This window comes from Ovis canadensis, chromosome 3 (genome assembly GCF_042477335.2).
Source record: "Ovis canadensis isolate MfBH-ARS-UI-01 breed Bighorn chromosome 3, ARS-UI_OviCan_v2, whole genome shotgun sequence".
Taxonomy (NCBI): Eukaryota; Metazoa; Chordata; class Mammalia; order Artiodactyla; family Bovidae; genus Ovis; species Ovis canadensis.
In genome coordinates this window covers 140781202-140798819 of record NC_091247.1, presented here as the reverse complement: position 1 = coordinate 140798819, position 17618 = coordinate 140781202, and the positions used below count along the sequence as shown (strand labels likewise).

Below are 17618 nucleotides of genomic sequence, written 5' to 3'. Positions count from 1 at the left end.
GATCATAAAAAAGCAGTCCTTAGAGTACTGATCATCCGCCTATCTGCTAAAGTTAGGCATGATATAACATGTAACCAAGAGCATGAAATCTGGAGCCAGATGGCCTGACTACAAGCCCCAGCTCCTCTTACTAACGGTGTGACCCTTGGCAAGATAACTAACGTCCCTGTGCCCTGGCCTCCTCATCTGCAAAATGGGGATAAAAGTATGTATCTCATAGGATTTTGTGGAGGTTAAATAGTGGTATAAACTATTGACAACACAGTGTGATATAAACGTTCATATGATTCTGTTTTTCCTGGACACACAGGAATCAAAAAGGAAGAGAAGACCCCAGAATGTTTAGAGTCAGTGGGATGAGTAACAAAAAACAGCCTGAAGGCTATGTTGGGTAGGCTAAAAGTGTTTCATATACCAACACATCTAGAATCTGAGCAGTCAGTCAGGGAAATTTATCAGAGTACCATCAGCCTCAATACCCAAGCTTTCTTGGTTAATGACACCAAATTAGAAGACAGCCAAAGCAAAGTTAGCACATCCTTTGAGAGAATCCAGTTTGCCAGTAAGCTGTAGATCAGTCAAAAAGATCATGTAGATTGTTAGAACAAACATCACAACCACTTCTCACAGAGCCACTTATTCACTGTACTTCATTGTCTTGATAGAATCACTAGGTAAGTTATTACAATGGTGCCAGTTCACTCATAATAATTGTGATTCTGCTTACAGCCCAAGCAGGACCAGTGGGGGTCAAATGACTAGGAGTGCAGTAGAGTAGAAGTTATAAGGACAAGTAAAAGAGAAACGCTAACATTAATATGCAAATTATAGCAATGGACATGACATCTAACTCTAAATGTGACTGTTTTGTTCCAGACCATGCATAATTCATGGCTGGGTGGGTTTTAGGGGCAAAAAACTCAAGTAGGAAGGAAAGACAGATAATCAAGAACAACAAAGACAAAAGCCAAAGGTCACATTTTATATCCTGGTCAGTGTTTATATGTCTGTCTTTTGATTATATCTACACATAGAGGTGATCTTGCCTTCAATAGTATCCTAAATTTATTAAGCAAGGGAATAAAACTGCAACAAGATATAACTGTTTTATACTTATTATCCTTTGTAATCTCCTTAACAACCCTATGAATTAAGAATTATCTCCTTTTTAAGATGAGAAAGTTGGGGTTTAAGAGATTGTTTTGTCCAAGGTCACATCCAGGAAGAGCCAAGATTTGAGATTTGAACAAGGGTTCATCTGACACCAAAATATACATTTTATCAACCACTCTTTACCAAACAAAAGATAAAAGAGTACATTCTCCTGGGAGGCTGAAAATGAATAGATCAGAGGATACTATGCGCTATGATGCTTAGAGAAAAAGAGTTAAGATACAAATCCAAGCCACTGTTATTTGTTTTTCAATAGGGAATCTGTAGATTTAGCCCTGAGGCTGTATGTTACTTTACTAATTTACATTTAATTAGAATCCAGATCTAGAGAGACAGGCAACTTTGTGACTAATTCCACACTAACCAAAAGAGATCAGTAGAGCAAATCTGGGAGAAAGACAGGACCATAGCAATTGAAAAGCACAAATAAGAAAAAGCTGTATGTTTTATCACGGAAGGTTTCAAAAAACAAGACATTCACAAATTGATCTACATAAGTGTATAATACACACAAAAACCTATTAATAAAGCAAAGTAACAACCATTTTTGAGGAGCTAGCATACAAGGATGAATTTAGAGAAGTCAAGCTTAATAAACCTAAAAAAGGTGAATGAAAGGCTGAAGCAAAGTTATACAGATGTCTAAGGAAAGATATTAATTAAACCCTTAAATGAAAAATTAGACATTAGAATTCAGAAAGAGGAAATTCACTGGCAATTCAGTGATTTAAAAAAAAAAAGAACTCAAAGAAAACAGCAGTCTGCAGTGATTAAAATGAGGAATGTGTACCTCACCTTACACAAATACATGAAAACATAGTTTCATAGAATAGAATAAACCTAGGTTATTATCCATGTCCCCAAAGATTCCATATAATACAAAATAGTACTGTTTGGGTGAGGTACACATTCCTCACTTTAATCACTGCAGATTGCTGTTTACCTCCTGAGGGCTTCCCTGGTGGCTCAGACAGTATAGAATCTGCCCGCAATGCAGGAGACCTGGGTTTGATCCCAAGGTTGGGAAGAGCTAGAGGGCATAAGGCAACCCACTCCACTATTCTTGCCTGGAGAATCCCATGGACAGAGGAGCCTGGCAGGCTACAGTCAATGGGGTTGCAAAGAGTTGGACATGACTGAGCAACTAAGCACAGCATAGCACATAGTAAGTAACACATTAGTATTTTTTAAAAAACAAGTTTACTTATAATTGATATTAATCCAACTGAAAATTGTAATTTATATGCAACTTTTAAGTTGGCTGTGCTGGGTCTTCAGCGCTGCTCTGGCTTTTCTCTAATTGTGGTGAGGGGACGTTACTCTCGTTGTGGTGCACAGGCCTCTCACCGTGGCTTCTCGTGCTATGGAGCACAAGCTCTCGGGCGAGTGGGCTCAGCAGTTGCGTCTCCCCAGCTCTGGAGCACAGGCTCTCGTTGTGGTGCAAGGGCTTAGCTGCTCCACAGCATGTGGGATCGTCCCAGATCAGGGATCGAACCCACATCTCCTACATTAGTAGGCAGATTCTATACCACTGGGCCACCAGGGAAGCCCATAAACAACTTTTACAAATGCTAGATTTAGTTGCAATTTTCAAATTAATCTGTTGAACAGGCCAGTATTCATAAAGAAAAATATAAAAGAAATCTGGATGTGAAGAGGAAAGATGAGGAAAAAGGGAGGAAGTAGAAATAGATGGGAGTTTAAGGTCAAAGGTAAAATAAAAGATCATTAAAAGAAGCAAGGAGAAGAAATAAAATATTAATAAAACAGAAAACAAGTACTGATGCCATTAACGTCACATCACATAGAGCATCTTTCTTCTTCATTTAAGTCTTGGAGTTTGTATAATGAAACAAAAATTTAATCACAAATAAAAATAAATATATTTTAGCAGGAAAAACCTTAGCTCACAACTGAGAAAATATGAGCAGTTTTTAGGAGAAGCGAAAGAATGAGATAGGACTATTTTATATATCAGTAAAAAGATACAGCTAGATGGGAGCATTTGTGCCATTCCCGGTGAGGCTAGAGTTTTCATAACAGACCAGCAGAGGCCATAACAGATCAAATTGCCATAGAGGAACCATCCGTAGCCAAGAAAGCTGACTGAAAATTCAGAAAAATGATACAAAGGCTCAGTTTGAGCTCTTGGGTCCCCAGTTACCTGGAATTATTAGGTATTGGCCAGAGGAAAAAGCTTCAGTGGAGAAGGAAAAACTCAGTCCTGACTTCAAATATCTACATCTGAAATTTGTGTTACTTTCAAAACTAAATGCTGAAGCTTCAGCCAATACTTCATGGAAGTTTGAAGATAGCCCAAATCTCTGCAGCAACCCTATACAAAAGACTTTCTCAGAACATTTGGGGATACAAAGGGTTTTCAGAACACTCTTTCATTAGGCCTAAATGAGACATGGTTAGTTCCACTATGCCAAGCCTTCTCCACTTGCCAAGCTTCCCCTTGCTCCTCCAACTCACAGTGGTCAGATCATGCTCTGCCCCTCACAGTGTATCCAGTGCCTGACGGTGCCAGACTTCCAGGAATCACGTCCACCCCGTCATGAGGACCTCACTTTCCCAGATCTCTCAGACTCTAGTTGTCTTGTATTTGTCATATTGTAATCTCTTTCCAGACAAAATGACAACCTCCATTTCTGCTCCCTTTAAATGGCTTCTTAAATAAATCATTTATGTGGGCAAACATTCTTATCATTGGGGCATAATATGGGACTTCATTACTTAGTAGTCACATTTTATGTTGTGACTGGTATTCAATCCTTAAGAATTCTGCAATGATCCTTTTACTTTCCAATGTCTCCCTTTTAACTATCAAAGTCTTTATACTACAGATTCTTCTAGATGGAACCTATTATACTTCAAGGGAACAGTGCTGACAATGCTAAGTCAAATAGGATGCTACTACAGTTCTCAGGAGGGTCTAAAATCTAACTCTTCTCCTTATATAGCCTCACTCTAATGGAAATATTAAACCATCTTCTTTATTTTAAATACCAACTATCACATGGTTAAAGAGGTGAAATCCAGCCAACTTTGTTTCTTGGAAGGTATTTTAGAAATAAATGCAAAAAAAATTAGAATATAGCTTAAATGGACTTAGCCTAAATGCCATTCATAGGGAATGACCACTTTTCAAAAGAATGATGTCAAGCTATAAATTCTAATATAGAAAGGTGTTCAAGACATGTTAAATACAAAAAAGAAAACTGCAGACCACTAAAACTACATGAGCCCATCTGCATATGTGTGTGTGTTTGTGTGTGTTTGAGAGAGAAACTTTTTGCAATGACTACCTCTATAGAGTGGGACTAGGACATAAGTAGAAAAAGTTATACTTTATTAAAGTTATTATAAGTAGAAAAAGTTACTTCTTTGTTGTTGAACTTATCACTTTGTGTATTACTTTCATTATGAAAAAGCTAGTTTAAAATTTTCATTTAATTGAAAAGATCAATAGTGAAGAAATGAAAATTTTTAAAGGAAACTGAATAATTACAATGTTCTATCACTATACCAATTCTTACCAATTATACAGCATTGGCACTATAAATATTTTTTTGGAGCTAAAGAAAGCCTAAGAGATGTTCTAGTTAATTTGAGGATCTATGATTACAAACATATAAATTCATCTCTATATAAATCTGAGAACTACTCTTAAAAAATCCTCTAACCCCAAGTAAAAATTAGCAAGTACAAAATTTATAGTAAATATATTAATAGAATTCTGTGTATCATTTACAGTAAACAAGAGTCACAGATTCAGATTTAGAAAGGACCTTAAAAGTCCAACCCTCCCAGCCTAACATTCAGAGGATTGGAATAAATAAATAAATAAAAATAAAAATTAGCATCCTGCTGGGGAGACAGCTGACTCCCTTGAGGCTGAGAACCAGTCTTAGGAACATAATACAATTAGAAATGTCTCCCCCCACAAAGAAAAATAGAGACATCCAGTAATCAGTCACTAAAAAAGTATTTTGGCTTATTATGTCAAGATGTCCAGGTCAATTTTAAATAAAGTCATTTGACTTAATTTTCCAGTTTCAAAATTTTCAATTTCTTTCAAATCAAAAGAAATCAAGACCATTTTGCAGGTTGATTTTAATGAACAACAACAAAAATCTCTGTATAAAAACATTTAAACTTTATCAAATGCTTAAAAATACACACACACACACAGATCCAAATCCAATACAGAATCTTTTGAACATTATCATTTTTCACCTCAGCATAACACCTAGAGGGATTTCTGGATAAAACTTTACATATGAAAAAATGACCCACAGTCTTACACATGCACACACACAAGCGCACACAATTACAATCAGAAGAACTAAAGTATATGGTAAGAATGTGAATGGGATGGGAATGAATTGTAAAGCTTATATAAAAGAACGCTACATGAGTAAAAGAACTTCCTATCCCAAGACAAGATGCAGAGGGGAAAGAGAAAGCAGAGGTTAGTCTAACCCATTAATAAATAGTTTGAGGTCATTCAAGAATAGTGAATTTGGGGAATAACAGATAATCTCTGGTTTTCACTGCCTTAAATTCTGTGAATCTGACAACTAATGATGCTTTGAAAGTGTCTGTGTTTTCATTTTTTGTAGCTCTTGATTGGTTCATCATTCAGGTGTGGTTTGTCCCTTTGGGTGTTAACCTGTCAGTTCTTGCTCACTGTTATGTGTGATTCACCAGCGGAGCCACAGTAAGAAAGGATGGCATGCACAGAGGACTGTGAGGGTGGCAGTCATGGGCAGCAGTGAATACGAGTCAGCCTGCCTGGGTTTGCACTTCATGTCACTATCTACTAGCTGCCTGTTACTCAGCAAGCTCCTTAGCCACCCTGTGACTCCATTTCCTTATCTTCAATTAGGGATCATTATTACCTACTTCATATAGGGTTATTAAGAGGATTTAAACAAGATAATCCATTTAAAGAATTTATCACACTGCCTGGCACAACTAAATGTGCAATAAATGTTAGCCAAAATTACTATTCGTCATCGAATTATGGGGGAATTAAAAGAATTTTGTTCTTTCTCCAAATTTCTCTTCTTTGATGAAGTTTCCACAGGCAAAAAAGACTGAGGATCTAGTCTTATGGAATATAGATGTTTGCTTTTATGTTAGAAAAAAATTACATGGGCTGCATACCACAAAATTTAACATCTTTCCATTAAACATCACACAATTCTCATCATCATTATGCCCTACACACACCCCCTAAATGATGTGGAGTTTCTATTGATATTCAACAACAGTAGAATCCAGAAATGTTAACTAAGAAACAGTTGCAGAAACGCCTGTCAGGCAGAAATCCATGTGTGCCCCAACACAGATGGCTGGGGTTCTGGCTCTGCCTCTGACTCCCCCACATAGTCAGACAGGTCAGGTTCCTACAGCCATTCAAATCTCCATTTGTGATCCCCTCCAAGAGGAGAATTTCCCATGGGTGAAGGAAGCAGCAGCCGTATCTACTTCAGTATGATATGATAGCTATCGTTGGTTTCTGCTGCAAGAAAAAGAAAAAAGAGTCATCTTTAGTCACCTCCAAAACACAGAAGGAGAAAAATATATGTGCTAAGGTTCTTTAGAGAAAGAAAAAAACAGGAGGACAAAGTGTAGTATACTTATTAATTATCACAGAATACGTGTAATAAATATACACTAGAAAAACATTTTGCCTCGGTTTCATCACTTGTCCATGGAAGGTAAAAGATGATGGCAGAAAGTCACACTTCGTCTGCCCTGACAATGGCAAGAAGCCAATTCACACAAAGAAGCAATCTCCAATAATGTCACATTCTTTATCTCAAATATGGTGGTTAATATTTTCCCTTTCTCCTCAAAGAATTACTATTTAAAAAAACCCTCTGACTCCTTTGAAAAAGGCGTTTATCTTAATTTTTATTACCTTTCATTGTGTCCAGAATAAAACAGGCTTCTTCCTGAAAGTTCTGTATCATCTGAAAAAAGCAGGAAATTTTGCTGATCATTAAAAACCTTGGTTTTCTGTATTTATTTTGCCTATGTGGCTTTTTATTATATTAGATATAAATGAAAAAGAATCCTTTGTTTTGTTTTCTCTCCTGTTTAGTTTTCAAAAGCTTTAAAAGCTGAAATAGCTTTCTTAAAGTTCGAGAAAGCATTTTCCTGGGTTAACCCCCAGACTTTCCAAGGGCACATAGATCCAGACAGGCCCATATGGGAGGAATTAGACATCTATATCTCTCCTAAAACCACCTGAGAACCTCTTGTTTTCCTTTCTCACTTCCCTTTTCAAACTCCTTTTCCCCATTTTATAAAGTAAAGGCAAGAGTTTCACCCTCCTGAAATCTTATGGAGATGTACTGCCCTAGGCTATAAAAGCCTTCAGCATGCAAAAGTGTAATTGCAAATGAGAACTAGAGTGACTAGGTGATATAGTCGTGGAGCCATGAAGTTTTCAATTCTTTTCACCAGAATTGAAGGGTGACCTAACCACAAATTGTCAAATGACAGATGATTCAAAATAATTTTTGATACCATCACTATGTAATTTTTGGCACATAACCCAGAAGTTAAAAAAAAAAAAATCCAGCAATGCTATTATAGCAAACTTCATCCATTCCTATCTATCAATTTATGTGAATCAGATTCCACAGTACTTCTTATCTAGGGGGAAAAAACAGGATGGAATTGATGTTGAACTCTATTTCATTCTAGTAATAGGCAGTATTTATCTATGAATTAATTGTGTCTGGGAGAAAGGGTAAGGAATCAGTTAATCTCATCCATCTCATTAATATATGCACTTTCATTGTATTGTGTTTATTTATTTATTTTTGGCCAAGATACATGACTTGTGGATCCTGGACCAGGGATTGAACCAGGCCTTGGCAGTGAAAGCCCGGAATCCTAACCATGAGGTTACCAGGGAACTTCCCAGATGTACTTTTAATAAATTTTTTCTTAATGTTTAACAATTACTTATCAAAATATATAATACATTTATGTTGCTTTAATCAATTGTATAATTATGGTGATAATTCTATCCAGAACAAATAATTTTAAATTTTTACTGAAACAAGTTTTTGTTTCAAAGTAATATAGTAGGAAAAACTAATAAAAGGCATTCAAGCATAAAAGTAGACTATGGTAAGATGAAATTCTATGGGGGAAGTGAATGAAAATATCAGCTTAAGAAAACAAATGATATAAATATTCCGTTAAAAAGTATATTCATGTATTTTTTTTAAAAATGACAGTGGTATTAAATTACTCTTGTCTTCAAGTTACATGAAACATAGTTAGAAAAGTGAAGCAATCATTTCATTTTTATATGTCCTATAATACGACCCCAAATGGGCACATTTTCCCCACTATTTAAACTTAAAAACTTTTAAGTCAGCCTAAAAATGTGCAAGGGGATACACAGTTTTAAAAAAATCTTAGGAGGTAAACAAACAAAAATGTTTGAAAACGTCTTGTCTTGGAAAACAGAGCGTGCTGCCCTCATGGAACAGCTCCTGCGCCCGTCATATGCCCAGACAGATCACTGTCATCTGGTGATTCAGCTGTGCTAACAATCTACCTCATCGCTAATGAGCACATGGATGCCTGTTGGCCCCTGCTTGTAGATCTGGCTGATCTGGCAAGGGGAAATGCTGAAAAGCTGAGCAATTTTTTCTGTCAGTTCAACAGCTGTCAGTTCTTCTAGGTAGATGGCATGGTAAACTGCAAAAGGGAGAAAGCAAAGACAGTCAGCACAGAGTTTCTCTGCTCTTAAAGGCAATCTCATCACTATGAATGCCCACTTTTTCTAAAGGACGCAGAAGCAGACTGCCTGAACGGAAATCCCAGCTCAATCACTTGCTAGCTGTGTGACCTGGGGCAAGTTACTTAACATCCCTAAGCCTCATTTTCCTCACCTGAATGTTGGGGAAGAACAATAAAATATTTTGCAATGAGGAGACACCAGCCGTAAAAATTAAAACCTGTAAAAATGCTGAGAATAGTGCCCGGTGTATATTAGGAACTCTATAAACATTAGAGCAATTACCATTACTTTTAGCAAATACTGACTCTGCTGCCTGATAAATTCCCATCACACATGCTCATAAGTCATCTCTTCGTTTTTCTTCATATCTGTCCTGGCCTGTCCAGAACGACCTACCGAAGAAAGTACCATTTGAGTCTCCATCCTCATGTTTCTGCTGATTCTGCTGCTGTTGCTGCTGCTCCCTTAGCTGCAAGGATTCCTGACAAACATAAATAGTTAGCCTTGGGCGCACCATCCTGAGGAGGAAGAAAGAAAAACCAACTGTCAGTCACATTTCTCACGGTGAGCACATTTTACGGAAGAACCTTTGTGTCTAATACAATAGAGCACAGGTTGAAAACTGGCAGCCCTTGGACCAGTGTAGCTCATTTGCTATGAATTATTACTTCTCACTGGGGTGTATCTGTGTCTAACTGAACTCATCCCAACAGAAGGCATCATCAACCTCTGAATCTTTGGTTTTCCTTGAAAAAGCCAAGGTCCTCATTCTGCAAAACAGAACCCAATCAGCTGTGCCACAGGCACGGTGCACACGCACTCTTCTGTGCACCCTAGACTGGACTGTCACCCATTTACATGTGGCCTCTGTAGTCAGAGTTTGTAACCTTTGATGTAAAGGTTAGAAGGACTCAGTATGGGTAAGCCACTGTTTTGTACGGTTCAAAGATATACCTTTTACTTAAGAGCACCAATGCCACAGACTAGAAAAATCTCATTTCCCTCACGACTGCCTCCTAGTCAGCTTTAGCCTTTCTTCTGTTCTTTCTTCATAGACAACCATACTGAATCACCTCTTGCTCTCATCGCCTTATTCCTTCCTATTTCTAAATGCTCTGTAGATAATACATTTAAAAATGAATGATCCATTCTTTTTTGCCTAGTAATCAACCCTTGAATTTCACCTCTTTGCTTAAAAGTTTCCAACTTGATTTTATAGCTCCAATAATAAACAAAAATACTTCATAATCTTATTTCATTATTTAGTCACTGATTTGGTTCTATGGCACTGACCTATATTTTTTTCCCATCAATATTACTACTACCTACTTTAAATTGTAAATCCCAAACAGAGACTTGAAATTAAGCAGACATTAATTAGTCTGCTTAATTCCTCTCAGGCATTACTCTTACTCTGTATTAAGCAGACATTCCATGAATTCCTGCCGAAACCTAAGAATGATCTCTTCTCTAGTAAAACTGAGTTCAGTACCTTTGTACCTGCTGTTTCTTCTCCATAGAACCTTCTTCCCTCATGACTCCAAAGCGTCCATCCTTCTCATAACTCAGTTTAAATATCCCCTCTGCAGAAAGGTCTTTCCTGACTATATTCTGAGTACTCTACAAGCTACAACTTTGTTTTTGTTTGTTTTTCTTTAAAACACTTATTACTATTCAAAATACTTATTGTATATCATCTTTCTCTCTCTCTCTCTCCAGAAAGCTCATCAATGTATCACCAAACCTAATGGCTCATAATAGGGACAATGAATATTTAATTAAATGAAAAAAACTACCTGGAAATGAAAAATGAAATATCGTGAGGAATTTCTTGGATCAAGTACAGGAAAAGACAATTTTCATCTTTATTTGGCACACAGCTGGCATTCAAATAGAATGTTTTGACAAGATGTATTTAGCTGCACAAAGAGTATTGTGAAGAGTCCCTGAATCCAAATCCATTTGGAATCCAACCCCACTGATATTTTAACACTAATTACATACCGGCCTTTTAATGCATTAAAAAGTCTGATTCCATCTGCAGGGCCACAGATTTGAATCACATCATCTCTAGTTAGTTTCAATAAATCTGCTCCTGTAATAAATATAAGCAAATGGGTGATAAAGGCAAAGATTCTCTTTGTTAATGACTTTTAAAATGGACTCTTACAAGGACAACCTCATTACCAGTAAGCTATAGTCATAATCTCTTGCATGGTATATAAAGCCTTCCATGACCTGGCCTCTGCATCCTCTCCCTTCTCAATTCCGACCCAATTAACTTACTCATTCAACCCTATGCTTTCATCATACTGATCATGCCTAATAAGTAAGTTGTTCCTCCTGCCTAAAATATTCTTCCGCTGTCTAACAGACTCCTCCTCAGCCCTCAAGATTTACCTCATGCATCACACATGTTCCCTAACTCCAGATGCTTCTCCAAATGCTTCACTTTGTCTACATTTATCTAATGCATCACAACTATTTGTTTTCCTTCTTTCAAGGTTTTATTTTGATTTGGATTTTCTTTGATACTAGATGGTGACTGAACAGGAACTATGCCTTATCTATTTATATATTCCTACCGTACGTGGTACACAGAAGATGCTAAATAAACGTGGAATGTGCAAAGAAAAGACAGTAATATCAGGGGGAAATTTCAGACTACCTGCAATGCTCCTTGATAAAATACTGTATGGATAATATATTTTAAAGGTATTGTATAGAATAAATATTTTAAAATGAGTTTAAGAGGGTTTTCTTTTTGAGTATTTCACAGCACAGTTGCAGCTGGTGAGAAAATCTGAAGAGTTCAATGAAATTCATTTAATCAGAAAAATGCATTAAGAGCCACCCCTCCCTCCCCCAATACACACACACAGCACAGGAATATCAGGAGTTCCTAGAGTATAAAAGAAATCCCATGCTGGCAAAACAAAGGACAAGCAAATTTAACCTGAGAAGTTTGTAAAAAGCCTCGTGAATGTGGAGAAACGGTTTCGATGCAACCACTGCTGAGCCTCCTGAGGTGTGGTTGTTGGCAAGAGGTTCTGAAAAAGGGAAAGTATTTTTTTTGGTAACCAAATAGACTCAACTTTAAAAAGGTAAACATTACAACAGCCAAATACACCCACATTCAGACGGAGTTTGCGCGGAAGCTGTTTATACGTCAGGTCTTCTTCCTCTAACCATGCAAGATATCCATGAAATTCCATCTTTATCCTCCCCACTAGACCAAAAGTTCCTTAAATACAGCACAGTATCTGGTTCTTAGTCAAAATTTAATGTTTGCTTAGTGAAGGAATGAATAATACTCTCTAAAAGTTGAGAATTTCTACTGAATCACACAGTCACCAACGTATTATTAGACATGGCCAGTAACTGACATTTAACTTTGGACTTACATCTGTGACTGGAGGGGGTGGCTCTGGCTGGTGGTTTGGTGAACCATTTCTAAAGAAACATTTAAAATGAAAGGATGAGTCCATGAAACGTAGTAGGGTTTGTTGTCTCACTCTGCATCACTGTAAGTCTTAAAGCTAGAGATTTACAGGAATTTGTACTATCTCATAAAACATTCTTAACTCTTGGATCCAACATTTCTATTATTTTAGCACAAAGACTTTGGGGTGGGGAGCAGTAGAAACTATGTCATTTTTTATTATCGAAGAAATTGAAAAAAAAACCCAATAAGTTGGGACTGATTAAATTATGGCATAAACAATATTAACATAAGCTTATTAGACTATAAACTAAAAATATCAAAATATAAAAGTAATCAATATATTACTACTATGTGAAACATATAAATATACACAAATAGATACAAGAAAAATTAGAATAAAAAGTATAAAATTAAAATGTGATCACATACTTTTATACTTAATAATAAGTATATTTTAAGTATATATATATTTTTAAGTATATATAATTTTAAGCAAGTTTATTAAGTAATAAACACTTAATAATTTTTTTTTAAAGCTTCAAAAATTAGTGCTAATTTGTTATCCAAGGGCTATCTCCACACCCTTGAGTTTTTCCTACACTTCTTTTTGCTCAGTAGTTTGTCCCTCTTCCCTAATGCTTACTTCTTTTATGGGAGAAAAATTAGAGCCTAATATTGAACTACATGACAAAGAGAAAATTTTAGAACTCTTAAGTTTTACATAGTATTTTAAATTCTCTATTAAGTATAATCCATTGGGTAGTAACAGGTTTTTCTTTCAAAAAATATCTTTTTCTATTTTAAAATTTTGACCTTTGCTGCAAAATTCAAATTTAGTAATCAACTTATCTTAGGGCCTTAGTTATCTACCTACTCCTTCTGAAACTGCTATCTAGTTTCATTCTTAATTGTTAGTTACACTTTGAATATTTTAGCTAACCATCCTCCCTTTTTTTTTGGCTGTGCTGCACAGCCTGCAGGAGTCTAGTTCCCGGCCAGGGACTGAACCCGCGCCCCCTGCAGCGGAAGTGTGGGGTCCCAGCCACTGGACCACCAGGGAACTCTCTAAGCTATCTTAATTAAATACCTTCAGAAGCAGCATGAACACAGAGCCTAAATAAACTCAAAAGCAAACATTACAATCAAACTAGTCACACATTTCACAACCTATTTCAAATTTCAATATGGCCTATGTAGAAAATGTGTTGAATGCTGGGACTATAAGACAACTTTTTTTTAACTGGAGTAGGCATCTATGCCAACTTTCAATTATCTCTGATAATAACGACAATAAAGCAAGACTAAATAAATCCCATAGATAATTCCAAAACTTCATTTGAGCTCTCACCTTTACTTTCTTCCCCCAATTATCAAAGATTTATAATAAATTAGGTGTTAGGACCATTTTTTAATAAGTAACCAAACAGATTTTAGTGTCTGTACAACTGTTTCAGTTCCCAATGACCATGCTATAATCAGGAAGTGAAATAACCTCAAGATAAGCAGTAAGAGGAAGAAGGGAAAAGTCCAGAAAATCAGTCCTCAAATCACTTAACACTGACCACAATGCTATTTAAGAGTGGAGAGAAGGGAATTCCCTGGAGGTCCAGAGGCCTGGGCTCAATCTCTGGTTGAGGAACTAAAATCCTGTAAGTCTTGTGGCATGACCAATAAATAAATAAAATAATGGGGTGGGGGGGAAAGGCTACATAAAACTTAGTCTCTTTTTAAGATAATCCAAACCTCAGTTAGTATATAAGTCCATCAAAGACTGACCAAACAGAAGTTCTTACTGATTTGCAAAGATTTTGCTTATGGAGACATAATGAAATAATATATCTTTAGGACAAACACAAGCTAATTTCACTTTCTAGACTTACCCTTCACCAAGAGAAAAACTGCTATGGGAACTGTTGAAGCCAGGTGATGGGGAATTATTGACATATGTGATCTCAGGCCATGGAGAACACTAAAAACAAAGGACAATTTAGATGCAGAAAGTACATGACTCTAGAGTTCCACCAAAACACTGTTACTTAAATAGCCCATCTTTTTTTTTTTTTGGATTCCCAGGTGGTACAGTGGTAAAGAATCCACCTATCGATGCAGGAGATGCAAGAGAGCGCAGGTTCAGTTCCTGGGTTGGGAAGATACTCTGGAGGAGGAAATGGCAACCCACTCCAGTATTTTTTTTCTTTTTTAATTCAACTACACATTTTTTAAAAATTTATTTATTTTAATTGGAGGCTAATTACTTTACAATATTGTATCTGGTTTTGCCATACACTCCAGTATTCTTGCCTGGAAAATTCCATGGACAGAGGAGCCTGGCAGGCTACAGTCTATGGGGTTGAAAAGAGTTGGATGAGACTAAGCATGTACACACATGCACACACACAGAGTTGATTTACAATGTGATACTAGTTTCAGGTGTACAGCAATGTGAATCAGTTATACATATACCATATATCTACTCTTTTTTAGATTCTTTTCCCATATAGGCCATTAAAGAGTACTGAGTAAGCTTGCTGTGCTATACAGAAGGTCCTTATCAGTTATCTATTTTATATGTAGTAGTATGTACATGTCTGGAGGAGGGCATGGCAACCCACTCTGGTATTCTTGCCTGGAGAATCCCCATGGACACAGGAGCCTGGCGGGCTACAGTCCATGGGTCACAAACAGTCAGACACGACTGAACGGCTAAGTACAGCGCAGCACAGTATATGTCAATCCCAGTCTCCCAATTTATCCTTCCCTTCCTGACCCTGACCCCCTGGTAACCCTAAGTTTGTTTTCTACATCTGTAACTCTATTTCTGTTTTGTAGATAAGTTCATTTGTCGAATAGCACACCTTTTTTTTTTTTGGCCATACCGTGCGGCATGTAGGATCTTAGTTTTCGAATCAGGTATTGAACCTGTGTCCCCTGAATCGGGAGCATGGAGTCTTAACCACTGAACTGGCAGAGAAGTCCCTCAAAAAGCACATCTTGATTAGTAAATCTTAATTCCTCATAAGTCCTCACAACTAAGAGGACAAATAAGTTTTGATCAGACTAGAAGTGATGTTTCTTCTATATTTTTTTTTAATTGAAATATAACTGACATACCTATAATATTAGTTTTAGGTATACAACACAACGATAATACGTGTACAGTTGACCCTTGAGCAACATAGGTGTTAGGGGCACCATCTCCTTTTCCACAGTCAAAACTCTGGGTATAACTTGATGGTCAGCCCTCTGTATCTGCACCCCTGTATTCAGTCGCAAACCATGTAGTACTATAGTCCACAGCTGTGTACGTATTCAGTCATGTTTGACTCTTCACAACCCGATGGACTGTAGCCCGCCAGGCTCCTCTGTCCGTGGAATTTTCTAGGCAAGAATACTGGAGTGGGTAGTCAGTTCCTCCTCCAGGGGAATCTTCCCGACCCAGGGATCGAACCCAGGTCTCTTACGTCAGCACGCAGATTCTTTACTACTGTGTCACCAGGGAACCCTTAGTATTAATACATATTTAGCAAGGAAAAAAAAATCCTATGTATAAATAGACCCATGCAGTTCAAACCTGTGTTATTCAAGGGTCAATAGTATGTTACAAAATAATTGGCTATTTAAGAGTAAAAAATACTGATTGAAACTGTCACCCAAAGAAATCCTTTTACCTCTGTGAGTATAGTTGTCTCATAGGAAGGTTGGTATTTCTCCTTCTCATGAGGTGTTCGTTTCTCCATTTTCTCCCTATCTGTTTTTTGTTTTCTGTCTGCACCTTTGGGCTGAAAGGAGAAATATTCCATTTTAAACTCAAGTACTTACCCTTCGATTCAACATTACTTCTACAAACTTAGAATAATCACTTGTGAAACAAAAAGGTATATACAATGAGGTAAAGACAGAGCCATCATTAAATCTAAGTCTGAAAATGGGATACTTAAATGTGTAATAGAATTGAAGGCGAGTACGACATCTATAGCTTCAGACATGAAAAAATCTCTAAAGCACATAGTTAAGTTATGAAAAAAGCAAGCTTCAAAGCAATTCATACAATTCTGTTTATGTTTCAAAGAAAGGAAAATATGTGTATATCTATGTACATGTGTACATAAGTGAATTAGAAGTGAATAAGAATACATATGAAATTACTGAGACTGGTTACCTCTGGGGAGGGGTTGGGGGTCAGGGCAAGAGTGCTAAAGGGGGACTTCATGTCATGCTCCAAATACTTTGATGTTAATGAATCTTGCAATGAGAAGATATTTATCCACATGATATCCCTATGATCCCTTTTCCAAGTTCCCCTTCTCCCACCATCCCTATTTAAACTTCTTTACTGGGCAGCTCAGTACTTATTTCAGTAACTCTAATTTAGGCTGGGCTTTCATAGTTTTGGAAAAGAGACAAGCTGACTTTCTCACTTGGTGACTAATGTTGCAAATGAAAGACAAGGAAAAAAAGTCCAAGGACCAGCGCAAAGCCCAGGAATACCTTGAAGACTTTGATCTGGCAGCTGGCTGAGTGTAAGTGCTCAGTATACTCCCCGCTCTCATTCTCCTTGAAGGTATCAATTTGTACTCGAAATGGCACTCCCTTCTCACCACCATGTTTCCTCATGGTGAACTCTGTGCTAATACAATGCACCTGAAAAGAATACACCATCCAGCCAGGTTTCAGTTCTATTAGGAGCCAAACCGGTCAGCAACATTTTAGGGCAACAGCAAAACCTTTAAACACCTACAAGACAACCTTACACTCTCTTTCTGATCATGAAGAGTTTACACTCTCATGAGGAAATGAGGAAAACTTCAATGATTTACAAATACAAACAAAATAAATGTACAGGTCTAATGTTAACAAAAAGCTGCTCTGAGGAATTCATTAATTATTTCAGAAAAGACAGAGTTAACATAGAAGAGAAATGATTTCTGTTAATGAAACTTTCCTGAAATTTACGGTAGATTTTAGAAAACAGAGGCACCATCCATGCTGGGAGAATAGTAAATATGAAAGCTCACGAGCAATAGGAAGAAAACTGTTTGCTAGGCTACTGCATATAAAGTTCAAGATCTTGACAAATCGTCATAGTGGAGCCCTGGTTGACCAAATACTAGCCTGGGTAAGTTATTAACTTATCTAAGACTCAAGGAATATTCTTACTCCATAGGATTCTTGTTGAAAGTCTTAAAATCATGGGTAAAAAGTGTTAACACAGTGACTATC

At 37.0% G+C, this 17618-nt stretch overlaps 1 protein-coding gene across 4 annotated transcripts in view; it reads right to left on the bottom strand.

Moving 5' to 3' along the window:
- Positions 1–5277: 5277 nt before the first annotated feature.
- The window catches only part of TFCP2 (transcription factor CP2), a 48922-nt gene continuing 36581 nt past the window's right edge, over positions 5278–17618 (bottom strand). The window contains exons 6-15 of one of the 4 annotated variants that reach the window (XM_069580773.1): positions 16887–17039; positions 16067–16177; positions 14279–14367; positions 12358–12406; positions 11910–12003; positions 10958–11048; positions 9350–9471; positions 8768–8910; positions 7109–7160; positions 5278–6706 (exon numbers count right to left, since the gene is read on the bottom strand). In XM_069580773.1, coding sequence (XP_069436874.1) covers positions 6669–6706; positions 7109–7160; positions 8768–8910; positions 9350–9471; positions 10958–11048; positions 11910–12003; positions 12358–12406; positions 14279–14367; positions 16067–16177; positions 16887–17039 — 942 coding nt within the window. In that variant the 3' untranslated portion in view covers positions 5278–6668. The remainder of the gene's footprint in view (positions 6707–7108; positions 7161–8767; positions 8911–9349; positions 9472–10957; positions 11049–11909; positions 12004–12357; positions 12407–14278; positions 14368–16066; positions 16178–16886; positions 17040–17618) is intronic. The other 3 variants (XM_069580774.1, XM_069580775.1, XM_069580776.1) reach the window with 3 other exon arrangements.